This window comes from Pogona vitticeps, chromosome 4 (assembly GCF_051106095.1).
Source record: "Pogona vitticeps strain Pit_001003342236 chromosome 4, PviZW2.1, whole genome shotgun sequence".
In the NCBI taxonomy this organism is placed as follows: domain Eukaryota; kingdom Metazoa; phylum Chordata; class Lepidosauria; order Squamata; family Agamidae; genus Pogona; species Pogona vitticeps.
The window spans coordinates 213680119-213707515 of record NC_135786.1 but is presented as its reverse complement, the minus strand read 5'-3'; the positions used below and the strand labels follow the sequence as shown (position 1 = coordinate 213707515).

Below are 27397 nucleotides of genomic sequence, written 5' to 3'. Positions count from 1 at the left end.
TACATTTCCAGTACAAATAAATTCCACAACAAGAGGAAGTAAAAAAACATACATTGTATGCATTTCCTTTTTGTTTATCTTGTAGCTTTGCCTTGGAGAAGAAATAAATGCTACAGTTGTAACCAGAAGGATTTATTCCCCCATTTGTACTACATGTACTTTCATTGGACGTCCATACAGGAGCCACACACCAGGGATTTTTACAAAATCATTTACGCGGTGACCACTCCACTTGAGATCCAATCTTGTAGATTCATTATAGAAGTAAATGGAAACTATTCAACAATAGGAACAAGACTTTCCTGCTAAATACAGAAGTCCTAAAAGATACATAGAATTCCACCATTACGCATATTACCTAGAAGCCATAAAAACACATAAATGAAAAGCTTAACTCAGGAACAAATGTCATTAAAAAAAACACGTCTCCTCACTCTGCAAATTGAAGCAGAAGCAATGGAAAGAATTAAAGAGAACTGGAGCTTTCTTGTAAATTTTCATTAAGACTCTGTAAAATATAATTATAATCTTACCTGAATGCATGCAGTCTATTTCATACAGCAAATAATGTTCCAGTGATACTTGTAGATGTAATACTACTACCACACACAGCAAACTGCTGCCTCTTGTTTTCAAGCTAAAGCATAGGGATTCTCCAGAGTCCTATAGAACAGTGCTTCCCATCCTTGGGTCCCCAGATGTTCTTGGGACTAAAACTCCCAGAAGTCCTGTTCAGCACAGGTAGTGGTAAAGGCTTCTGGGAGTTTTAGGCAAGATTTTTCTGACTGAATGTCTGCCTGAGTGGGGAGGGGGAGGTTATATGGACTGTGGTACTATACTCCTTTGAATATATTTTGGTCTTGCTAGATGTAAAATTTCCAAAAGAATTTCATATTTCCTGGGGGAAAAACAGGGGGGAAAGTTGGTGTTATTTTTTTCAAAAAAAGGATATCCATTTTTTGAGAAAAAAAAAACCCAATTTTTTCCAGTTCCCCCCCCCCAGAAAAAAATGGAAATTTCCAGAAATTTTACACCTCTAGTTGCATATTTTTGTATCATATTTGTTTCATCACTTTTAATATTTGCATACACACAGTGGTTAGCTTTTATATTTTCTTTTTGATGTAAGCCACCTTGGATCTTTTTAAGGCAAAATAAACATGCTTTAAACAAACAAACATCTGGGGACAGAAGGCTGGGAAACATCGCTACAGAGATCATTGTATATCTGTTGGGCAAAGACGTGTTGCTTAGCATAGTACTCTGCACTAGAATAGGCCCACTGAATTAGTGGGGATTTGGTGAGACAACTCCTCCATAACTTCCATTTATTCAAATGGGCCTACTATGACAGCCGTTTATTTTAAATAATAAGTTGCATTTACTTCAGCCCATTTGAATCAGTAGATCTTACAGAAGAGTTGACTTGCCATTGATTCAGTGCATATCTGAAGTGGGCTGGATTCAGTGAGGCCACTGGAAATGGAAGCGGGCACACTTAACCTCTGACCCCTACCAGGGTGGGGAAGACTGGGGCCTGAATCCATCTATGTCAAATATAATCACAGAATCATAAAATATTTGGGTTGGAAAGGGCCTATAAAGCCATCGAGTCCAATTCCCTGCTCAATGCAGGAATCCAAATCAAAACAGATCTGACAGACGGTTGCCCAGTTTAGCAGCTTTGGAAGCAGCTCTGGAAGAAAGGCAATGCTAATCAAGAAAAGATGATGAAAAAGGCTAAAGATTGATGCCCTCATGCTACTATTGCAAACTGATTCATGGTTGCTTCTATAAACAAATCATTCTTTGCCAATGTCAAGCTCATTCTCCCAAGATTTCCCACGTCACATGCAGAATGACTCTAAGAAGACAAGCTAGGAATATGTACTCACTATCTGCCCTAAGGCTTGCTTTTCTGTACCCAGAATAGAAGTAAGGAACCTAACCTACATTGCAGGCCTGTAACCCTTCCAATCATTCAGCAAAGATGGGCAGAAGATCGCTAAGGATTGGGTAGGTATTCTAGGTAATTTGCAAATCTCCAAGAGCTTTTGTCTCCCAACACATTGAGAGCTTAAAAAATGCAAAGGGGGTGACGAACTCTCTGCCATAGCTTGGCTTCTGCTAACTGCACTGTTCCTCATCTGTGAAACAAGGACTAATTGGTTATTTTTCTCTGAAAAGGCCTTTGTTCAGCTCCACCGGTCAGTTTTAAAGTGCTGTATTACCGTATGTCACAACCCCTGATTCTTCTCACATGTAGAATGACTATACAGACATGTAGATGTCTATATAGACTAAAAGAACTGGGCATGTTTAGCCTTGGGAAAAGAAGACAGAGCAGTGATATAAAACTTTTCAAATACTCAAATGATTATGCAGTGGAGGGCTCAAGTTACAGGAAGCTAGATTTCAGTAGAATATCAGAAAAAAATATCCTGACTGTAAGAGCAGTACAACAGTGGAACCAATTACCTCGAGAGGTGGTGAGTGCTCCAACACTGGAGGCATTCAAGAGAAACTTAGGCAACCACCGGCCAGATATCCTTTGATTTGTATTCCTGCATCAAGCAGGGGGTTGGACTTGATGGCCTCACAGGCCCCTTCCAACTTCACTATTCTGTGATTCTATACTATATCCCAGTGTACAATTTAAGGCATGTTTGCTCAATGTATGGCCCATACTGCCCCAAGCTTCCCCAGACCTCCCCTGACTCTGAACCTCACCATACCTGGAATAAAAAGGTGGCCATATAATGGTCAGTTGTGGCCCCATATGCCTCCAGAGGGTGTGATCAGCTGTTTGGGGCTGTTTTCTGCTCCTGGACCTGCCTTAAATGAAAAGGTGTTTCTTTCCTTCAAAAATTCATTGTGAGGACAAGGCCAGTTTGAGTCAAAGCACAGGGCAGCCATAACAGGTTTTCACAAAATATGCAAAGGATGATTACAGTCCGAAGCCAGAGTTTCTGTAAATCTCTCATATTTCAAAGTCACACAGCAAAAGGAAGCAGTCAGAATCAAGGTCATAAACAATCCATATTTGTCAGTGAAACCATCCAGACAGAAGGTGATGAATGCTGAAAGCTAAGAGCTAGAGCATGGAGCAGACCTAGTACAGAAGTTAGCTTCATAAGCTTGGTCTGGTCAGGAAAATTGTATTTATTTGTCATTGTCATTAGTAACCCTTCTTCAGCTGGACCTATTTAATGATCTCGGTTGATGTTGGAAATGCTGGCTTCTCTGATCTAGCATTCTAAACTGTTGATATTCTCCCAAGCTTAGAAGATTGTCTATCTGCTCAGTGTTCATCATCTCCAGGTAGAACTGGGTCTGGTCTGGGAGGGCTTCCTCTAGGTGGGAACTAGAATGTATACCCTTGAATCTTTCCCTTGTCCTGGTTGTCTCTTGCTGTGGCACGTTGTCCTGGCCTTCATCCTCGACTCTGTCAGGTAGGGCTTGACACTAGCTGAGCCACATGGTGACCTGTGTTGATTTTCACAATGGGATTGTGAAGAGAACCACAGATGCTGTGCTCAGTTCACCAGAGAAATGACAGGAGATCAATATAATCACATGATTCTCTGTATGGGACCAGCTTCCTAGTAGTGGGAGGCTTCAGAACACCCTCCCCAAATCTGGTGTCCTCCAGATCAGTTGCACTACAACTTTTACAGTCCATAAGTCAACATGGACAATGACCAGAACAAAACATTACGTTTCCTGAGCTCTGGCCCACCCCGTCTGAAGTCTACTCTAGAAGGTATAGATTTGGAGTTGTTTATCACTTCCTTCGTGTTTCCCTTGCAGCATTTCATCTGCTGCTCTCTCTATTCCTCTTCAGGTATTTTGTAAGGTTGCAGAGAGCACACACAATGAGGGCATTGTGTTATCCTTATCCTCTCCATCATTGTCTCAACACACTAAACGTGATAGTCTGAAGAGAAAGAGGCTGTTATACTCTTCACATGAGCACCAAGCATGAAAACCTGGGGCTCTGCCTCATGTGGGGAGCCTGCTTGGATACAATCGTTTCCCTTACTTTAGACAGTCATTTTTACATGATTAAATGATGAAAAGGGTGGGCCTTCTTTGTGTGTTTGCTATATGTTTACAGAATGCCTGAACAGAGCTGTTGTGTTTAATCCAGTGGCAGCTGGCCTTTCAGGTCATACGGGGCTGGCTCCACCTCGGGCTCAGTCTTTGCCTGGCCAGCCTTCCCCTGCCTGCTTTCTCACCAGAGGCAAAGGGTCAGGAACCCACCAACCTCCCCTGTCTGCTGAACGTCCAGCCGTACACTCTGTCTCAGGATGTGAGAAGGGTGGCGGGGTAGTGGTGGAGGAGGGAGAAGAGGAAAGCAGCATCCAGTAACAGAAAGCCATCACTCTAGCAATGCTAGTGCCTTCTGCCCCACCAGTCACAAGGGGCACCAACCACTACAGCTTTGATCTGTTGCAAGAATAAAGAGTTTGTTGGTTGTTGTGGGTTTTTCGGGCTCTTTGGCTGAGTTCTGAAGGTTATTCTTCCTGACATTTCACCAGTCTCTGTGGCCGGCATCTTCAGAGGACAGCACTCTGCGCTCTGGTGTAGTTGGCTTGGGACAGCAGTATTTATGAGTTTACTTACAGTTGTTGTTTTTTTCATCAGATGGGAAAAGAAGGCTTGCTTGTCAGTACAATCATTAAACCTAGTTTGGGCAAGACTAAAATAATGTTTGGAAGAGTCATCATCTCTTCAACTTTATAGAAAGCAGGCTTATAATGAAGGTGGTCCCTATCTGACGGATTATCTGGTGCCAGGTACAGGTTACACATAAAGAATCATTAGAAGGTACGATTAAGGCTCTGAAGATACCTACTAGTACCTGACAAGAACACACTAAGCAAGCATGCAGGTCACCTGCTCAAAATTCTCCCCATGACAGCGACATGGTTTACATTTCTATTTAAATTTTAGGAATTATTTCTGAATATGCAACTATCCATACAAACAAACATGTGTAACTTTTATACAAATCTGTGTCCTTTTTTGTCCTTGTTTGGTGGCATTAATTGGCAACCTTGAATGCTGGACAGGGACTGTGACCTGGACAACACAGAAACAGCAGAGAATGGCATTAGCTGGAAGCTTCCAGTCCCCAGGACTACAGATGAAATAGTGTCAGTTGACTTCCTATTAAACATTTATCAAATTTGAAGAAGATTCAGTTTCTGCCAACATCTGGGAGAAAAAGAATCAAGAGAGATTGTGGGTAGATTCTTGAAACAGAGAAGGAGCAGGAGGGAAGTCTAATTGGATGGCTGTCCTGGCTCCCAACTTTTTAATTTTTATTTATATTTTTTTTGGCCTCTGAATGCCAAACATGCCAGTTTCAGTACTGAGTGCAAAAGGTACTGCTGTTACTGTTGGCATGAAAGTGAGGTAAATTGACAGGCTCCAGCCGCTCCTAATGAAGAAGCGTTCCACCCATAGACCTAAGGAATGTCTCAGTGACAGGATCATCCAAAAGGCTGGAATTATGCCTGCAGAAAGGTAGCCAGAGATCTGCAAATGTTCATTTTCCACTAGAAAAATCAAGTCTCTGCAGGCTGGCATGGCAATCTGCATGACATATCAGCTTCAGTAACAGATGAGCAGAATTGGCACCAGGTAATTCATCACGGTGCTCCATTTATACACTGCATCAAGCGATAAAACATAATAACATACATTCATGATTGCCCATCAGGGAAAGAAAGAACAGCAGCTATTCTTGACAGATATTCACTGCCTTAATGAAAGACACCACCAACTAGCAGGCCTCAAGAGGCTGGCTCCTTTTCATAGCCTGTGCCAGCTCTAGACTCAATCCCAAAGCTGATTTTCTGATACTAGGCTTCGCTCCCCAAGAAAAGAAAGATTAGGAAATATTTATTGTAAAACACACACACACGTACACACAAGACCTTGTAAAGAAATAAATTAAAAACAGACAGGGTGGAAAATAACTGGGCTCATTTTAATTGAAACATCTATTAAGTTTTATTAATAAACTGACTAACTGTTTTACTATCCATCAGCTAGAAACAATTTGGATGCTGACAGGAGGAGAGTTTGAAGAATCATGATAAGAAATCTAGCTAATTTCTACTTGGGGTAGAGTTGGAACCCACACTCCCACTAAAGTTTGCAGCACGCGTTTGAACTCATCTTAAGAAGCAGATCTGGCACAATCGTCTGCCATGAATTTTTGGGACTCTCATAATTTTTTTTCTGCACTAGCCACAAAATGTGGTATCCCCCTGGAGTGATTTCCCTGCACTAATTCTCCATACAGGAGATCTTTTGGAATCCGACCGCCATCCATTCTCACAACATGCCCCAGCCAACGTGGACGTCACTGTTTCAGTAATATATACATGCTAAAAATTCAAGCTTGTTCTAGGACTCTTCTATTTGGAACTTTGTCCTGCCAGGTGATACCAAAATCAGTCGGAGGCAACGCATATGGAATGTGTTCAGCTTTCTCTCCTGCCATGCATGAAGGGTCCAGGACTCACTGCAGTACAGGAGTGTACTCAGGACACAGGCTCTATAGACCTGGATCTTGGTATATGCCGTCAGCTTCTTATTAAGCCATACTCTCTTTGTGAGTCTAGAGAATATGGTAGCTGGTTTGGCAATGTGTTTATCCAGCTCAACATCTAGGGAGAGAGTGTCAGAGATTGTTGAGCCAAGGTACACAAAGTCATGAACAACCTCCAATTTTTATGTGGAGATGGTGCCCTGTTTCCTTGAAAATAAGCCCTAGTATGAATTTTCAGGATGCTTGTAATATAAGCCCTCCCCCAAAATAAGCCCCACTTACGTGAAACCCTGCACTCCACCACTGTGCAGCATTGTGCAGCAACTAGAAGATGACATGAGAGCATTTGAATAAATGTAGATTGTTGTATATTAAAAAATTTAAAACATCCCCTGAAAATAAGCCCTAATGCATTTTTGGAGCAAAAATTAATATAAGACCCTGTCTTATTTCCAGGGAAACAATAGAGGGTGGTGAGTCCATGCCCTGGCCCATGACTTGTGTTTTCTTCAGGCTGATTATTAATCCAAAGTCTTGGCAGGCCTTGCTAAAATGATTCATGAGTTGTTGGAGGTCTTCAGCAGAGTGGGCAACAACAGCTGCATCATAGGCGAAGAGGAAGTTGGACTTTGGTCTTTACTCTCAATCTAGAGATATTTAAAAGCTTTCCATCTGATCTAGTCCAGAGATAGACACCTTCTGTTGCAGTTTCAAAGGCGTGCTTCAGCATGACAGCAAAAAAGATCCCAAACAGGGTCAATGCAATGACACAGCCCTGTTTCACTCTGCTTCAGATGTCAAAGTGATCTGATGTTGAGCCATGAAAAACTACAGTGCCCTTCATTCCCCCATGAAAGGACCTGATGATTTTAAGGAGTCGAGGTGGACATCCAATCTTGGGAAGTGTTTTAAAAAGGCCATCCCTGCTAGCCAAATCAAAGGCCTTTGTGAGATCTATGAAGGCCACAAAGAGTGGATGTTGTTGTTTCCCACATTTCTCCTGCAACTGTCTGAGGGAAAATACCATGTCAGTGGTGGATCTATTAGCTCGAAATCCACACTGTGATTCTGGATAGAGTCTCTCTGCAAGGACCTGGAGTCTCTTCAGCACAAGAAAGGCAAGCAGCTTCCCTACAACGCTGAGAAGAGAGATGCCACAGTAGTTATTGCAGTCGCCCCTGTCGCCTTTGTTCTTATACAATGTGACAATGTTTGCATCCTTCATGTCTTGTGGTACACCACATTCCCTCCAGCAAAGACAAAAGATTTCATATTGCTCAGTGGTGCTGATCTCTTTACAGCACTTCAGGAGGGATGTTGTCCTTCCCAGGTGCCTTGCCAGAGACAAGGGAATCCAAGGCTGCTTTTATTTCTGTTAAAGTTGGTTCTTTGTCCAACTCTTCCAAGACAGACAGGCACTCGATGTTATTTAATGCCTCTTCAATTACTACATTCTCCCTGGAATATAGCTCAGAGTAATGCTGCACCTAGCGTTCCATCTGCTGTGCTCGGTCCTGGATGATCACGCCCATAGCAGACTTCAAAGGAGCAGATTTCTTCTGTATTTGACCAAAGCCTGCTTGATACTGTCATACACTCCCTTGATGTTATCTGTTTCTGCTGCTATCTGTATCTGAGAGCTGAAGCCAATAATCATTAGAACATCTCCTGGCAGCCTGTTGAACTTTGCTACGAGTAACTTGAAGAGCCTGCAAGATATACTCACCAGGATAGGCTTTATATGCTGCTAGAGCTCTCCTCTTTTCCTTGATGGCTGGCATCAACTCCTCCAAATGGGCTTCGAACCCGTCTAACATCTTTTCGCTCTTCTTGCTGACAAGAACAGAGTTCTTGAAATGTCCCCATTGTTCGGGTGCATTTGCATCAGCCGGGCCAGAAAGGGTTTCCTCAAGCGCTTGGGCAAATTCCTCCACTTTTCTTTGACTGTGAGTCTTGCTGATGTCAATACGTGGTCTTCCTTCCTTTTTCATTTGTGCCTACATATATTTATTTGTAAACAAATTCAAACACTGCAAAATACAATTTGCCCCCAATGACTCCCATCCAAATCACAACAGACCTGAGGAAAGTGTTGAACCACTAGAAATTCTCCTTGTTCAGAGAACTACTAATATCAACTAGATTCAACAAATGGAAGGTAAAAGGTAAAAGTAAAGGATCCCCTTGACATTCCTGTCCAGTCGTGTCTGACTCTAGGGGGCGGTGCTCATCCCGTTTTCAAGCCATAGAGCCAGTGCTTGTCTAAAGACAGCTTCTGTTGTCACATGGCTAGTGTGACTAGGGAATGCCGTTTTACCTTCCCACCGAGATGGTACCTATTTATCTATTCGCATTTGCATGCTTTCGAACTGCTAGGTTGGCAAGGCATTGGGACAAAGCAACAGGAGCTCACTCCGTCCCGTGGATTCGATCTTACGGCTGCTGGTCTTCTGACCAGCAGCACAGAGGCTTCTGCGGTTTAGCCCGCAGCACCACCACGTTCCATTCAACAAATGGAAACAGAATTTTAACAATGAACCCTAAGATGTGTTAGTCAAAAATCTATTATGACATCACACCACCCAATTGTCATTTCGCAAGTGATTCTTCCATTTGCATGATTGTGCTTTCTCTGAGTGTATGTTGTGTGAACCCCAATATTCTGCAATGTCAACAGGATCACAGGCTTCCACTGTCCACTGTGTGATAGTTTGTTCAATGGTGTGATATAGTGCAACTCCATAACAGAAAGTTTACACTATGTAAACGCTAAACAGGGGTTGGGCCACTTAAAAAATACAAACCAAAAATTACAATAAATGATGGGGTCACCTATGATAATGAAACCTAAAAGTCAGGCAAATTTTACCTTCTGGCGGTGTTCCAATGCTGCCCCCAAGCCCTAAAACAGCAATGCTATGATTGAGTGGTTGCATTATCATTGCTGATTCTTCTCCCCTTTCCCAGTGGGGTATTTTTACTGGCTCCAAGTGGACATTTTCCAACCCATCCTTCATCAAGGCTTTATGCATGTACTGGATAGCCAGCTCTAGATTTCTGGAACCACTCATTCTTGGCCCGATAATGTCCACAAAAAGTGCCAGTCTTTCATAGGATCTGTTCTGAGCACTTCCATAAACAGCAAGATTGATAATCTTCTTGGCAATCTCTGAATAATTCGCTATTTCCCTCTGGATGTTGTCATATGTTCTTTGATAGCCATTGGGACTGTTGTTCAATGGGTCCCCTCTGTTTAGAGAAAATAGGCAGACAAAGACTGTATAAAAAAGGAAATTCATTCTTCTCTCTAGTTTTGTGTGCCAATCTGTAGGAAGAAAAAGAAAACATTACGGTAAGTTATTCAGCAATTTTTTTATTGTTTTGAGTATGGTGGCCTGTTAAAAGACGAAAAGCCCATCTGAACAGGGGTGGTCATGTGGAAATGGAATGACAAAAAAGTACAGGCATTCTGCAAATACAGTCATTAGTGAAGCCTTCTCCTTCATCCTCAACAGCCCAAGAAGCATTGTGAGAAAATAAAACAGCAACTAGCAAAAAGACCCTGATGTTGGGAAAGTGTGACGGCAAGAAGAGAACAGGACAACAGAGGATGAGATGGTTGGACAGTGTCATCGAAGCTACCAACATGAATTTGACCAAACTCTGGGAGGCAGTGGAAGACAGGAGGGCCTGGCGTGCTCTGGTTCATGGGGTCACGAAGAGTCGGACACAACTTAAACAACAGACCTGCCCACTGGGTGACGTGCCTGCTGGAACCAAGCAGGTTCAGGAAGGTCCAAGAAAAGAGGAAGGAAACCCTCTGCTTAGGGCTTTCTCAAACCTGATTGGGCTCTGACTGAATGCTCCTCCTCATGTCCCCTGACCCGCAATCTATATGGCAGAGAGAATTTCAACATAGACTTCTCTAGAGTGATTAGAGGAACTTTTTTTATTATCTGAAATATTATTCGTAGTGTTGAGGTTTCCTTCTTTGGCCAGTGATTTATTTACTAACAACTCAAATTGCAAAGCTGCAGTCTGAAAATCAGCTAGCTGAGTACTTTGAAAATAGACCCTCAAATGTCCCTGGAAATAATGACACACGTCATTCCCACAGACACAATAAAGCAAATAAGATTAATTTTCCAGCATGTTTGTGGGCAGCCATCTTTGTCTCCATACATTTGTCTTAGAAACAACAGCAATCCATCAAACAAAGCTCCACTTTCAAAAGATTCAAGTATGAGGCTTTGAACTAAGCCTTTACAACATGTATGTTGTACAGAGTTGCAAGATGGGCGATAGTTGGCTCAGTCATGCCACAGATGAGAAAGACCTTGGAAATGTTCTACAGTAGATCACAAATTGAATAAGAACCAGTAGCTGCAAAAAAGACAAACACTAACTTAGGCTTCAATACCAGAAGTCTACTATCCAAATCACGTTTCACCTCTGTTCAGCACTAGTTAGGCTCATCTTGAGTTCTGGACACATTATAAGACAGATGCAGACAAACTGGAACGTGTTTAGAGATGGGCACCTAGGACGATCAGGGAACTGGAAACCAAACACTGTGAGGAAAGACTGAAAGAACTAGACATGTCTTGCCTTTAGAAAAGAATAGAAATATTATCACCTCCTTGAAATACTTCAAAGGTTGTCATATAGCCGCCCCAAGTAGACTCTGTCTAGAGGGGCGGGGAAGAAAAATAGCGTAATAAATAAATAAATAAATAAATAAATAAATAAATAAATAAATAAATAAATAAATAAATAAATAAGTTGGATCTGTTGTTGCAGAGTACAGTACATATATTAATGGGCTCAAGTTGCAGGAAGCTAGATTTTGGCTGAATATCAGGAAAAAGTTCCCCACTCTTAGTAGTACAACAATGGAACCAATTGCTTGGTGGTGGGTGAGACATAAAAAAGAAAGTTAAGATAGCTGTCTGTCAGATATACTTTAGGGTTTGGACTCTATGGTCTTATAGGCCCCCTTCCAACTCCATTATTCTATGATCCTGTACTTGTCTGCAACAAGGAGACTTGTAAGTTACTATGCAACTACTCTCTTCTTTGCTTTGCTTCAGATGGGCCCAAGCTCATGCATGCACCAAGTAGAGCTTTATTTGATGGCATTCCTTCTCAGTCCACTCATCTCGTTACTAGCTTTTTGGTGTGCTGGCATTGCACAAGTGCACCATGCATATAAGTAACTTCATCCTAAATCAGTGCGCCCTGGGGCCAAGTGGGTGTAGGTGAAGACAGCACATAGGTTTTAAAGCCAAACAAAGACAAGCCAACTTTTCCCTTCTCCAGCATGACCTGCCTTAAGATTTGTCTATACTCTTGAATTCCAAGGAAACAGACTACAGTAATTATCTGAGTCTTCTGCTGGCGCCCTGAGACCCAGGAACACTAGTTTTGATGAAATATTTCCTTTCTTGCTTGGGCAAAAAGTGAGTGACCACCCTGATATCTATTTTCTTCTATGTAGGAAAAGGCATTTTTGAGAAGCAGCCCTCAACTATTGAAGGCAAAGTAACTGGCAGTTGTTAAAGAGAATACAGCACATAATATGCTGTTTCAATAATTTCTTAATTCAATAACTTCAGAGAAACAATTCCTTAACTGGGTACTGTTACTCTTGAGGGTACTCAGTTCCTCAGGGAACATTCCAGAATAGTTATGCAATAGCAGGCATCCTTTCCTCTGCAATATATTATGAATGTATCTCAAAGTAGAAGAATCAGATGTATGAAAACTGAATGAAAGGCAAAGAAGTGTAAAAGAGCTTAGGTTGCTTCCTGGAAGAGGGCTGTTCTTCCTCTTAAACTAAAACTAAAGCTTTTCTAGACCAGAACTCCCAGAATCCCCCACTGACCATGGCTAGGCCAAGGCACAATAGTCTAAAAAAATCAGTCGGTTTTCTAGCTTCTGGAATAGGATGTGAAAAAGTTACGTTTCTTAACAACTATGCATGCCTTGTTAGACAGTAAGGTTATCAGGTCTCAGACCATTGTCTAAAGCAGTGGTTCCTAACCTTGGGTTCCCAGATGTTCTTAAACTAGAATTCCCAGAAGCCTTCACCACGAGCTATGTTGGCCAGGATTTCTGAGAATTTTAATTCATGAACATCCGGGAATCCAAGGTTGGGATCCACTGCAACTAGAGGCTTCCCAGAAGCCACTGGGGCAGCTTCCTTCCTTCCTTTCCTTTTCAAACAGGAAGTTAGACCCACCCAATAAAGTCAAAAACTCCAAAATGCACATCCCTAGAAAACATGGCAAAGTATTAAGATGTAGAAGGCATATCAAATCCTCTTTGATAGTTATACATGAAAAATGGACATAACAATTAGCTATTCCTTTTTATATTAACCAATCTGCAATTAGAATGCTCATATTAGACTCTTGCATGTTACATGATGGGAAAATAAAAGAAACGTATAGATCTGCCTAACTTGATATTTAAGAAGCTTTTGCACAATAGGACCTCACACTGGAATGCTTCATTTTCTGCTGAAATTTAACACAGCCCTTTCTCAGTTTCTAGGAATGCCATAAACCCTGATTAAGTGCTAATTATAATTGTCATAAGAATAAAGCAGGCTTATCTTTAAAAAACTAATCCCAGATGCAAAATTGAACTTTATTCTACAAAGAAAAATATTCTCAGCAGCAAGTTGTTCCATGCAGGGGCGGACTGCTAATTAGTTCCTTTAAAAAAAATACTTTGAAACCACACAGGTTTGAAAAACTTCCTCTGTGCTTTGAGACCACCACCCTCTCCCCGACTGCATGGCATAATCCACTGGGAATGATTCTAATGGTGTCACAAGCTCTTTCAAAATGAACATGACCTACGAAAGAGCACAGCTTTATGTATCTGTGTGACTTGTGTGACATAAGCCTGGTAAAACAGGATGCCCAGATGCTGTGCTGTGTTTTGAATCTTGGCTGCCGAATTCAACCTCCATAGCAGTGTTCTAGGTCAGATCCTTTCCGACAGGATCAGATAGAATTCTCTGGCTCTAAACATGGGTCTGCGGCAGGTTTTAACTAGGCCAAAAGAAGGCAGAGAGAGGTGAGGGCATACCCAAATAGTATGTGATGCTCAACCACAATACACTATACAGTGGTTCATGTAATTAACTGAACAATTGCCCATGCCATGGAATATACTGTACCTCTGGAAAGTTTCATTTGCTTCAGGAGCCTCTTAGGGCACATCAACCCACCTCACTCTACTCCTTCCCTTGAAGCAATTCCGCTTAGGGCAGGCTTGTCCAACCTGCGGCCCATTGGCCGCATGCGGCCCAGCACGCCTCATAATGCGGCCCAGTGCAATTTTTTATTTTTAAAGAAATTCCAAAGTTTCAAGTTACACTGCCGGCGCTTGCGGCCAGAATGTGGCCGGGGCACGTCACAACAGTAGGGGGGGAGGGAAGGAAGGAAGGAGCAGGAGGGGAGGGGAGAGGGGGGCTGCGTGACTGCATTGCGCCATCTCCGTCAATTGGTGGACCCACCAGAGTCGAAGCTGGAAGCCTCTGCTGTCTGAGATCGCAGCTGCCAGCAAGCACGCTTGGAGCGGGGCTGTGGAGGATGGCTAGGGCCGGCCCCCCCCAAGCAGCCCAAACCAAATTTATGTGCGTCCCAAACCAAATTTTCATCTTCTAATGTGGCCCAGGGAAGGTGAAAAGTTGGACACCCCTGGCTTAGGGGGGAAAGGCTTCCATCACTAAGAATGGAAGCTTTTTTCCTTCCCTCCAATTGTCCCATGTGGGAAGCAGCTGGGGAAGGATGGGAAAGTTGGGTGGGACTGAGGGGTATGCATGAGGGAGTCAATTCTGGATGAGACACGTTCTGTGGGATGTTGGTTTGAGACTTCATTCAAGTCTGCATTTTAAAGTGAACCTGATTTGATCTATACGTCCTAGACAAGGTAAGAATGAGATAATGAATCTATTCCAGTTGGGACTAGCAATAGGAAAGTGGCCTATTATGTATGGCTACATAAAAGGCAGGTTGGAAGCCTTTGAAATTTATCAATATAAAATAAAACACATTAACATAATATTCCACAAATAAAGAGGTACCATAAAGGCAGAGACAAAAGCCATCAAGTAGTTCAAGGGAGAAGTGAGATTTAAAGGAGTCCAATTCTGGCTCTCGTGTTCAAGCTCTACGCTATACCAGCTCATGTTCTTTTTCCTTTGTCTTCGGTTGTTTTCCAGCGTACTCTGGTTTGCACTCCGGGCACTTACCAATAATCCTGTTAATGTTTTTCTCTTGTTCAAATGTTTTCCCTATCAAAGTCCAAACCCTATCTTACCTGTGGAATATGTATGGATCAGCATGTTGCTGGTCACCTGCCCCACCTCTTCAACAACAAATGTCATGGTCTGTGGAAGTTCTGGCCCCCTTCGGCCCATTAAGCAAAATTTAACCCTTAGTATCAAGCATTATGGGAGATCCTTAGCCTTATTATTCAAAAAGCCCTCAACCTGGTACCCTCCTCATTGGGGAAGTTTACCTTGAACCATAGGTCATAGTGCCCAGCAATAATGTTTTGTTTGCACTCATTGCCCAAATAGTGGCTATAAAGGGAACAGGACACTGTTGCTAGATATGTCCTGTTCCACTTGCCAGAGGCCCGAAACTTCCAGGCAGAGCTGTGTCACCCACTTCTGTGAAGCTCTTCACAGACTTAGCCAGTTCTTGCAGCAGAAATATTGACTGTACCATGACATGGAGAGTTTTCCAAGACATCCTTCTAGGAATGCCCAGCTCCGAGGACCCCTTGAATCCAGACATCTGAGAAGCAGTCAGTGCACTGGGAGAGTTGCGCAAAGCAGTAACAGTTCTTCACAACAGCAATTTCCTGCTGCTTCGTGCTCCACCACCTGCAGCCGACACTGTACTTTGCCTAATAGCAGGGCTGGCCATAGAGTTACAACCACCTTACACTAGAAAAGCTATAATCGTTATTTAACCAGAAATGTACAACTTCTGGCAACTTCAGTATGAAAAAATAATTTGTTACAGATGTAAGAAACACAGTTACCTAATTGCTTAGACATTAATAACTTTATCCTGAAATTAGTAATTTCAGCCTAAAATTACTGATTTTTAAATGAACAGAAAAAGCCCAAATTAATAAAATAATTTGATCAACAACTCTATTATTCCATGGCACCACTACTCCTAGTTGACACAAGCAGATCAAAAGGATCATAACTTATTCATAATGCAGAATGGGAAATGTGGGAAAGAAACAATAGGCTATGGTTAAGAAGCACTTAATTGCTCTAAGGTCTCCTAAATCTGTGAATAATCTAATCGCTTCCTATGTATTTGATTTTCCTCCAAGGAATACAGGAGGACATCTATGTAAGAATACATGAAGTGGCTTTGATAACATCAGATTAGACTTTCAAAGCCTCCAGGGAAAGGAAAGAAACCTGCATGCTACCCAGGGGAGTCAGATACAGTTAGTAGCATGTAGCAGTAGGCTTGTTTTGACAGCTGTGGAATAAGCTGGCTCAGAGGTTAGCTGAATGCACAATATAAAAGGAATTACGCTTTTTGAAATTTATGGTGTTGTTTCCGCTCATGGAAAGAGAGCAGCAAAAAAAAAAAAAAAAAAGAAGAACATGTGAAAAGAGAAGAAACCAAAACACTTTCCAAGAATGACTGCTTTTCAAATTCGCCAAGACTTATCCCTCTGAGCTTGGGCAGCTGAGACAGAGTTGTGCTTGGCTATACAATTCCATTAATTTTGCACTGGTATATGTTTTTCGAATCCACAGAGCAAATTACACACACACACAAACACACACGGAGGGAGGGAGAGTGTATTTCACTGATCAGATGTAAGTAGCTTATGACTATCCAGCTGCTGTTAAACTACAGTGCTTAACATCCTCAGCTATTCGGCTAGCTGGCTGGGCACAATGGAAGATCAAATCTCACAGCATCTGGAGGGCCCCATCTTTTCCACTTCTCTTACAGAAGGAAAATCATGGAATGGATGCATCCTATTTCACCCTTCTACAAACTGGTGCCCAACAGATACATTGGATTGTAGGGTGACATGTTATTTCTTAGCAGCCTTCTTATTGATAGGGAAATTACACCAGCTTTTACACACTAGGTCAATCATAACTTTTTCTATTCTGTTAGTGACCCCAGAATTTAGCAATAATTCATTTTTTAATTGGCAATAATTTTCAGTTTTTTTAATTTTAATCAGGAAACAACAAGGGCATTCTTCCTGTATAACAATAGATTTTTGCCACTTTATTTCATTAGTGACTATTTTAGCAATTTTAAATTGCATTTTTAACGTAAAGATTTAACAGATTTTTTTTTAAAAAATTACATTTCAAGTTTCCCTAGTGGTTCAATATTAATATATTGATGGCCACTAACAATTCTGTGTTCATATACTAGTGCTAATATTAGTATCTCTTAGTTAGTTAGGCATCCTTCAGTCTCGAAAGACTATGGTATCGTGCTCTGTATGGAGGACTTGGAGCAGCGTCTAGTGTGGCTGAGGAGGCCGATTCGAGAGTGACAGTCTCTTCCACACTGATGACAAATCCAATTTGTCCCCTGTCCAGCTCCCTGGTTTTGCTGCTTTTGTGACTTCCTCTTTGCCTCAGCCTGCTGGGCAAGGGTCTCTTCAAATTGGGAGAGGCCGTGATGCAATGCCTGCCTCCAGGCTGAACGCTCAGATGTCAGGGTTTCCCATCTGTTGAGGTCCATTCCTAAGGCCTTCAGATCTCGCTTGCAGATATCCTTGTATCGCAGCTGTGGTCTCCCTCTGGGGCGGTTTCCCTGCACTAATTCTCCATACAGGAGATCCTTTGGAATCCGACCATCAGCCATTCTCACGACGTGCCCAAGCCAACGCAGACGTCGCTGTTTCAGTAATGTGTTCATGCTGAAAATTCCAGCTCGTTCTAGGACTACTCTGTTTGGAACTTTGTCCTGCCAGGTGATACCAAAAATCCGTCAGAGACAACGCATATGGAAGGTGTTTAGCTTCCTCTCCTGCCGTGCACAAATGGTCCAGGACTCACTACAGTACAGGAGTGTGCTTAGGACACAGGCTCTATAGACCTGAATCTTCGTATGTGTCGTCAGCTTCTTATTGAGCCATACTCTGTTTGTGAGTCTAGAGAACATGGTAGCTGCTTTGCCAATTCGTTTGTCCAGCTCAACATCCAGAGACAGGGTGTCAGAGATGGTTGAGCCAAGGTACACAAAGTCATGAACAACCTCCAATTCTTGTGTGGAGATGGTAATAGAAGGAGGTGAGTCCACACCCTGGCCCATGACTTGTGTTTTCTTCAGGCTGATTGTTAGTCCAAAGTCTTGGCAGGCCTTGCTGAATCGATTTATGAGTTGTTGGAGGTCTTCAGCAGAGTGGGCAACAATGGCTGCATCATCTGCGAAGAGGAAGTCCCGCATGCATTTCAGTTGGACTTTGGTCTTCGCTCTCAATCTAGAGAGATTAAAGAGCTTTCCGTCTGATCTAGTCCGGAGATAGACACCCTCGGTTGCAGTTCCAAAGGCATGCTTCAGCATGACAGCAAAAAAGATCCCAAAAAGTGTTGGTGCAAGGACACAGCCCTGTTTCACTCCGCTTCGGATGTCAAAGGGGTCTGATGCTGAGCCGTCAAAAACTACAGTGCCTTTCATTCCCTCATGGAAGGATCTGATGATGTTAAGGAGACGGGGTGGACATCCAATCTTGGGAAGTATTTTAAAAAGGCCATCCCTGCTAACCAAGTCAAATGCTTTTGTAAGGTCTATGAAGGCCACTAAGAGTGGCTGTTGTTGTTCCCTGCATTTCTCCTGCAGCTGTCGGAGGGAGAATACCATGTCAGTGGTGGATCTATTAGCTCGGAATCCACACTGTGATTCTGGATAGACTCTGTCTGCAAGAACCTGGAGCCTCTTCAGCACAACACAGGCTAGCAGCTTCCCTACAACGCTAAGAAGAGAGATGCCACGGTAGTTATTGCAGTCACCCCTGTCGCCTTTGTTCTTGTACAATGTGACGATGTTTGCATCCTTCATGTCCTGTGGGACTCCACCTTCCCTCCAGCAGAGACAAAAGACTTCATACAGTTCAGTGGTGATGATCTCCTTACAGCACTTCAGCACTTCAGCAGGGATGTTATCCTTTCCAGGTGCCTTGCCGGAGGCGAGGGAATCCAAGGCCGCTTTTATTTCTGCTAAGGTTGGTTCACTGTCCAGCTCTTCCAAGACAGGCAGGCACTCAATGTTATTTAATGCTTCTTCGGTTACTACATTCTCTCTGGAATATAGCTCGGAGTAGTGCTGTACCCAGCGTTCCATCTGCTGTGCTCGGTCCTGGATGGGCACACCTGTAGCAGACTTCAAGGGAGCAGATTTCTTCTGCATTGGACCTAAGGCCTGCTTGATACCATCATACATTCCTTTGATGTTACCTGTGTCCGCTGCTATCTGTAACTGGGAGCAGAGCTGGAGCCAATAATCATTGGAGCATCTCCTGGCAGCCTGTTGGACTTAGCTTCGAGCAGCTCGAAGAGCTTGCAAGTTGTACTCGCTAGGACAGGTTTTGTATGCTGCTAGAGCTCTTCTCTTATCCTCGATGGCTGGCATTAGCTCCTCTGAATGGGCTTCGAACCAGTCAGCCATCTTTTTGGTCTTCTTGCCAAAGGTGGACAAGGCGGTGTTATAGACAGCGTTCTTGAAGTGTTCCCATCGTTTAGGTGCATTTACATTAGCCGGACCTGGGAGGGCTTCCTCGAGTGCTTGGGCGAATTCCTTCACTTTTCTTTGATCACGAGTCTTGCTGATGTCAATACGTGGTCTTCCTTCCTTTTTCGTGTGATATACTCTCTTTGTTCGTAGTTTTACTCTACTACACACCAGGGAGTGATCAGTATCACAATCAGCACTCTGGTAACTGTAAGTATCTCTAAGCTATGGGTAAATCAAGTCAAAGTCAGCATTTCCCAATAGTTTTGCCGGGCGGCTTCTCTTCGCTTTTGCTTCCCTCAACAGGCCTTGTCCTAGATACAAGCTTATGTTCTACAGGAAATGACGGTCTCTAACAGCAATGGATTTAGGTGAATCCCTTCACCCTGCTATCACACACCTTTCATTACTCAGACATGCAATTCCAGTTTCTCAGTCTGGTTTCTGGCAAGCAACCCGCTTAGGACTAGAAATCAATATGCTGATATGGTTTAGTGGGGTCAAAAATCTAGCTACAATTTAAAATGAAACAAACAACCTTACAGTTTCTCACTTCCCATTTGTTCTATTTCACTCTCAGCCCCAAAGGCAATTGAAAGAAACCTGGAAAAATAGAAAGCCCCAGACTGTGTATTTGCCAAACTAGCACGAAAACGCAAAACAAAACAGCAAAAGCCCTCTGGTTCATCGGGAAGCTTATCAACCCTGATTTACCCTCGATAGGCAAGCTTCTGGGGTGGGAGCTGTAATGCAATCTTCATGTGGCGTTTGAACAGTAGTGAGTGTGCAGCTGTCACTTTATCTGTCAGCCTCTTGTGCCGGCTGCTCTCCCAGCCCGGTGGAATTATGGAAACTGAATACAATTGGACGGTGAAATCACACCACAGTTACAAAAGCATTTCTTGGACACCCTCAAGCCGCATTCTAGCAGGGAGGATCCTGTACTGTTCCGCCGCAAATAATGAACTCCAAACATTCCCAGGACACTGTCCTAGGAACTGCAAATGTCCTTTTAATGTAGTTTACTAGTTTTTAATTTGTCAGCAGAACTGTAAACTTCTATTTAACCATTAACTTCTATTTGCTGGAAAACACCAGCAAAGTTGCCATTTCTAAGGTGCTCCCTAGTAGTTAATTTTTTAAAGACAGATCCCCACACCAAATTTAACTGGGACAGTGGTTTAACATGAGTCACTATAAATACCACACCTCTAGTCTTTATGACATTGTATCTCACCGGAAATTTTCATTTATTTCAGGAAAACTTATTTTTACATGGCGACTTTAAAATTAATGGGTTACCAAGTACATCTAGAAATAACTCCTATCAACCTGAGGGAAAATTATATCAGTTTTTTGATTGACATGGTTTTTACTACAGAAAAAAACAACACTTGGGCTAGTTTCCACTTTCTGTTTGGGGAACATGGCTCAGGCATGATTCCTAGATCAAAAAAAACACACCACTTAATAGATAACAAGTGTTTAAGGGCTGTGCCTCTGTTATAGGGTGTACAACAGGGCCCAGAACTATATTTTTGAGAAAGATATAGTTTGACCCAAACCTCTGCTAGAATGAGGCTTTTCTTAGAGAATGAAATGTGTAAGAACTCATCCTATCTCAAAGAAAAGGTAGTCTGCACTTCTTATTTTTCCCATTTCTTTATCAAGTATAAGTTAGTTCTCATAAAATTTAATATAAAATTGTTGGTATGCATATTGGCTACAGACATTCATGAACTGGGCCGTAGGTGTAAGGTAGTAAACACCTGTGATTAAAGGTAGTTGAGTTTAAAAGGGTTTTCACCTTGTGGATGCAACTTGGAAGGATTTCTATCCTGAAAGTTGAGATATAAATAATCTTAATAAATAACAGCCAGCTGTCCTCTTTGCTTAGAAGTACAAAGTTCATTTCTCTATTACATTCTTTTCTGCTTTGGGAGGAAAAACATACTTTGCATCAAAATATTCTGTTTCCCTGAAAATAAGACCTAACCTGAAAATAAGCCCTAGTAGGATTTTTCATGATGCTCGTAATATAAGCCCTACCTCTAAAATAAGCCCCTACTTAAGTGAAACCCCATCCTCCACCATTGTGCAGCAACCAGAAGATGACAACTGTATTTAAATAAATGTAGATAGTTATACAGTGGTGCCTCGCATAACGAGCGCACCATTTAACAACGAATCCGCATAGCCATCTATTTTTTGGAATCGCTAATGCGATTGCATTGCGATGTTTTAATAGCCTAAACATCGCATTGCAATGATCAGTAAGCATTTTGCTTACCGATCCTCGCATGGCGATGTTTGCGGAACAGCTGATCGGCAGTTCCAAAATGGCCGCCGGGTGCCCAAAATGGCCACCGCAACCATTTTCGCGCGATTTCCTCGCTTACTGAGGCAGCAAAAATGGCGGTGCTGTGGAGGATCTTCGCATCATGGTGAGTTTTTGCCCCATAGGAATGCATTAAATGAAGTTTAATGCGTTTCTGTAGGGTTCCCCCCCCGCATTGCGATGTTTCCGGATAGCGACGATTAGTCCGGAACAGATTAACGTCGCTATGCGGGACACCACTGTACATGAAAAAAAAATCCCCTGAAAATAAGCCCTAATCCTTTTTTTGGAACAAAAATTAATATATGACCCTGTTTTATTTTCAGGGAAACAGGGTAGATATTTTCTAGCTTGTTAAATAGCTGGGTGTAGTTGAAACAGCCAGTCTTCATTGGGAAATGCTGCTGAGAAACTTGGTAGCTAAGACCTTTTCTCAGCTATCAGATATGATTCTAAGACCCTCTCTTGCAATCCCTCCAAACATATGGTAGATTGACAATTGCCAGCTGTCTGAAGTTATGGAGTGACATAATTTGAAATGCATTCTATTGTATCTCGTCCTCCCAATGAGCATAGAAGCATATAATATTTAGGCTAACACTATGACTACAAGATTTTATTTCAATCATGTTGGTCTTGCATTCAGAATACCTGTCACTGTACCTGATTTATTATTAAGTAACAGACTGTTCAGATGTATTTATGCCAACAGGGGACAATGGGACTATTTTGTAATTAATGTATAGACTATCCCTGATTCTCAACAACACATTCTTCTTTCTTTTACGTCTTGTTGGTGAGCTTTCCTATAATCAATGGAACCTACTTTACTTGGGCAGTAGGCCTCTTGTCCATCAGCCAGACACATACATTAATAGAAGACCAACTTAAATTTAGCATAGTTAACCACTGCAGAAGCTTTATTTAACTACAAATATTGGGAGGGGAAAATAAAGCAATGGCAAGGTTCAAAGTAAAGTAAATGTTCAAAGGAAAAAGTTTAACTGACATGAAATATACCACAGTAATCAGTGAAGTCTTCCTCAAACCAATATAAAATCTAAATATTTTTGTAACTATGAGGCTGCTGTATACTTAATAAAACTAGAGTGTTCTTGGATGATAACTCCTAGAATTACACAGCCAGTTGAGTGATTCTGGGAACTACGGTTCAAGAAACTAAATTCTCCAAACCCTGATTTTTAGCCTAATATTGCCTATATGGATCTCAGTCAGGTCTTTTCTCCTCTCTGTAACCTGAAACTGACATTCTGATGATCTTTGGACAGAACCATAGATAAAAGGGCGAGACCAAAATCACCAGCTTATAGTTCTTACTGTCAGTAACTAAACTGTCAGTAACTAAACCTTAGGAGGGGCTTTTGTACCATTTAATATTGAGAAAAAGAAAATATGAAAACAATTGTGCTATAAGGAAGGGAGCAATGTCAAGACTGAGAGCCCTTCAGGAAGGTCAGATTTGGTCCAAGCCCTGGGGGTCTATAGGGTCATAGCCTCATTATACGCATTTCAAACATCCTTTTACCCTTGTTATCAAGGGTGTAACATTTACTTAACAAACCTGATTGCCTGCAATCATACAATATGCATCCTTTTTTTTTTTTTAAGAAAAACTTCAATGAGTCAATATTCACAGTCATGGGCTTTTTCAACATGTATTTCTGAGAATGTTCTCCTGATTCAACCCTTTGTGATTTTTAGGGGCAACTATGCCACAATCTGACCTACCTAAATAACCTGTGATTTTCCTCATTGTTTCAAAGGGCATTTGAAAAGAATTTATGTGCTGATTCTCACTAGTTACCGTGAAAACACTCCATATTAATTAATACTCTAGAACACCCTAGGTAGGCAAAACAAAACACAGAATGCACCCATAACGTTATAGGATGCAAAGGGAAAGCCAAATATGTCTTCCACTAGATTGCAAGCACTCCAATTCAGCCAAGGGGAAAAATAGACACATCTCCATTCAACACCACTGGGGCTAGGGGCGGTGGACTCATCTGTAGCTCAAAATCCATGTATAACTCTTGTGCCCCTCCAAAACATAACTACAATGTATAAACAGTTGATTAACATGAGGGGGGAAGAGAACTCATGAGTTTACTGTATTAACTGTGCAGCATGCATCAGCACCCTCCCTGCACCACCATATGGAGCTGCTATGCCAGGAGAGGAGGCCAGCTGGGCCAACACCATTGGACAAGGGACTTCCACACCACCAACTACAGGAGCCTCAGTATGTCCGAGACCCATCTTTCTCAGACCACTTCCTGGAAACAAATAGTAGCACAGTATTTACTGAATATTTATATTTTTATTGGAATATTTGGGGGGGGGGGAACCCATGTATAACCAAAACCTTGCTGCTCACACCCATGCAATTCAAGGGAGAAGTGCAGGCATAATCAGACGTGCTGCTGCTGAGTGAATGGCTTCAGCATTATTCTCTTGGTATCTTTTAGATCTACTGTAGGTCACAACATTCTCTGAAACCTCAGAGATCTACAAGATCTCTAGTTGCTCTTATGTTCTTTCTGCAAGATTGCCTTTGCAAACAAGAATAATTAAAGCTCTTAAGGCAATTTCACAAACTTTCAGACATCTGCCCTGATGGTTCTTGTACAGCTAAGGCAAGCTCTACAAATATGGCCAGCAAAACTCAAATACCATGGGATGAGGAAGACAGGAATTGGCCAATGGTCAATCTTTGCCCAGCTTCTGCAAGAGAGGGCATGATCTGGTTGCTCACCTACATCCTGAGCCTGGAAAGAACTAGCTACAAATAACAGCACAGCTTTTTCAGAATCAAAAGAAGAGTTGGCAGGACTGGGACCACAAAATAGTGACTTTCAGGCATGAAAGCATTTCCTCTTCCATTCCATGGATTCCAAGCCTGCCCGGGCTTTAAGATCATCAGGGGAGGCTTTACTCGTTGTCCCGTCATCCTCACAGGAGCACTTGGTGGGGACATGGGAGAAAGCCTTGTCTGTGGCTGCTCCCAGGCTCTGGAACTCCCTCTCAGAGATTAGGCTGGCTCCGTCTTCGCTGTCCTTCCACGAGCAGGCAAAGACCTTTCTCCTCAGGGAGGCTTTTCTTTAATGACTAGTGGTCTGAGAGGAGTTTTTAAATGGATTGTTGTGCTCTGTTGTTTAAAATATGTTTTAGTGCTGATTTCATTGCTGTTTTTAATGTAATACTTCTTCTTATAAAATATTTGTATACCTACTGTTCTTAGCTTTTAAATATTGTCTTTTTAATGATGTACGCCACCTTGGGTTCTTTTTAAGGAGAAAGGTGGGATAAAAATATTTTAACATACTCACTAACTAAATCCTTAGGTGTCCTTTTAACTTGGGACTGGGACATAGGACACTTTTAACTCCACCAAAATGGCTATGAGCCCTCGCTCCAGTAAAACACTGAGCCCTCATTCAGAAAAATCATGCAGATAGACCCTATATCCACCCCATGTGTTTGCTTCCTATACTGCTACCCTTAGGATCACTAGCTTACAAGAGACAGAAGCATCTCCGAAAAAATGAAGAGCAGGATTTGTTCCCACAAGAATCAAAATTCCAAGGAACAGCAAATGTCTCAATAAAATGAACCACACCCAAACTTCTGGCTGAATCCCCAGCTTGCTGCTGCATTCTAAGCTCTGCTGCTTGTCTCCCACCACCTGATACATCTATTTTGAAAAGGTGTTCCTTATATCTATAGAACCTGTTCTTGTTGGCACATTAGTGCTGGGAAGACTATTCCATAAGATCTTATAACTGAGTCTTTGGAATAATCCACCATTTATTTTATTCCCACACCTCTAACAGCCCGCATTGTTTAAACGATAGTCACGCTGTTTCAAAAGAAGACCTAGAAATCTGTCCAGAATATTTTTATAAATAATACACTAATGCTGAGAATACTTGTGGTTTTCTGCTGGTAGATTTGTCACTAGTGACAAATGTGAGAAAGGTCAGGGACTAACATAATCTGTAAAGGCACAGAATGAGCTCATGGTACTAATATATGGATGGATTCATGTGAGATGGAATTCTCTCTCTCTGTGTGTGTGTGTGTGTGTGTGTGTGTGTGTGTGTGTGTGTGTGTGTGTGTGTGTGTGTGTGTGTGTGTGTGTGTGTGTGTGTACTTGTTTATTTCCTATGTATCATTTACTGAGATCTCTCAATGCCTCCAGCTGTGTTCATTCCTCTACAAATTTTAGGCCACTGATTTCCATTAAGCTGGGAAAATATACAATTTTTATTTTCTTTGTTTCATGTATAACTCATGAAGTCTTATGTGCCAATCCTGTAGTAAAAGCAATTCACCAAAGAACAGGGGAAATTAAACTAAACTCACTTGTACAAAATTAATATATTATATCCAATAATTGAGTCTCTAGATAAGCATTCTGATGTAGTGGGTTTCTTTTTTTTCTGATTACAAATATATATATAGTTGTCATGGTACATATCCATTATTTAGATCATAAATTTCGTGATGTTACTGTTTATAACTGTGCTCAACAGAATATATCCAATGTTAGTGTTCTCCTCCTCTGTCCTTCCAGAAAGTGTCTACTCTTTAGGTTTGTTCCAATAGTCATATAAATGTAAGAATATCACAAGAGCCCTATAGAACAGACTGGAGTGCAGGAAGTTACATTTTTTTAAAAAACTACATGTAGTTAAAGTTCAATGGCCCAAAAAGATAGTTGCTGTTATAGTCTTAAAAGCAATCATTTTCTTACTTCAGGGCAGAAAGGCTACAAACTACAATCTTTGTGGTGTAAAATAGTCTCTTCCCATGCAGCTTCACCTCCACACCCACAACAAAAGGTACACCATGATACAGCACCTGAACTGTGTGATATTATTTGTTACTTGAGCCCTGCCAGAATGCACAGTCCATACAAACTATATAGTTACATACATAAGGATAATATAACTCTGCGGTTTCTCAGCTCCACAGTCTATACACCACATAAAGCACATTTGGGCTTATACACACAGTGATGTTGTTTCTAGTCATTCTGTCACCTTTTGTTGAAGATGTGAATTTGTGACCACAGATGGGGAGGGTGTTCGTTGCTAAATGTAGTGGGTTGTCCTGTTACCACCTGTACTTACTAGATGGCCCAATTATCCCAGCCTGGTTTGGTCTAGAGATTGTGCTAAATAGGGCCAGTTTGAGGTGTGATATATCATTTGGAGTGATCCTTGCATCCACATGCAAGGATCAACCATACCACACCTGCAACAACCCTGTTTACTACAACACCAATCCTCTCTTTCCCTTTAAAAGGAAACAAAACAGAACAAAACAAAACCCCTCTCATATCTCCTCTCTACTTAACAAACCTGAGAAATAGAAAGCCTCCTTCCTGCTCCCTCAAGGAGTGGAAGGGAGATGAAGCTTTCCATTTCTTTTCAGTTGTAAATGGCACAGTGCATCAGCAATGCATTTAAAGAGCTTTAAAAAAAAACAAACCCACAGCACACCAGCAAAGCAACACTTAAAAAGAAATAGAAAACTTCCTCTCCCTTCCCCTCCGCAAGGGAGTGGGAAGGAAGCTTTCCATTTTTCAAGATTGTTAAGTGGCTTAAGCATAGGGACAACTTAAACCATCTACTTTGGTTCAGACCCAGTGATCATACTTACTGGAACTAAACCAAAAAATGATCACTCACACACACACACACACACACA

General features: G+C 41.9%; 1 protein-coding gene across 5 annotated transcripts in view; it reads right to left on the bottom strand.

Moving 5' to 3' along the window:
• Window positions 1–27397, bottom strand: part of CPQ (carboxypeptidase Q) — a 200719-nt gene that overhangs the window by 161236 nt on the left and 12086 nt on the right. For 4 of the 5 annotated variants that reach the window (XM_072999155.2, XM_072999156.2, XM_072999159.2 and 1 more), the window contains exon 2: window positions 9435–9890. In XM_072999155.2, coding sequence (XP_072855256.2) covers window positions 9435–9890 — 456 coding nt within the window. Of the gene's footprint in view, window positions 1–9434; window positions 9891–20037; window positions 20521–27397 lie in introns of those variants that run through there. The other variant, XM_072999158.2, reaches the window with a different exon arrangement.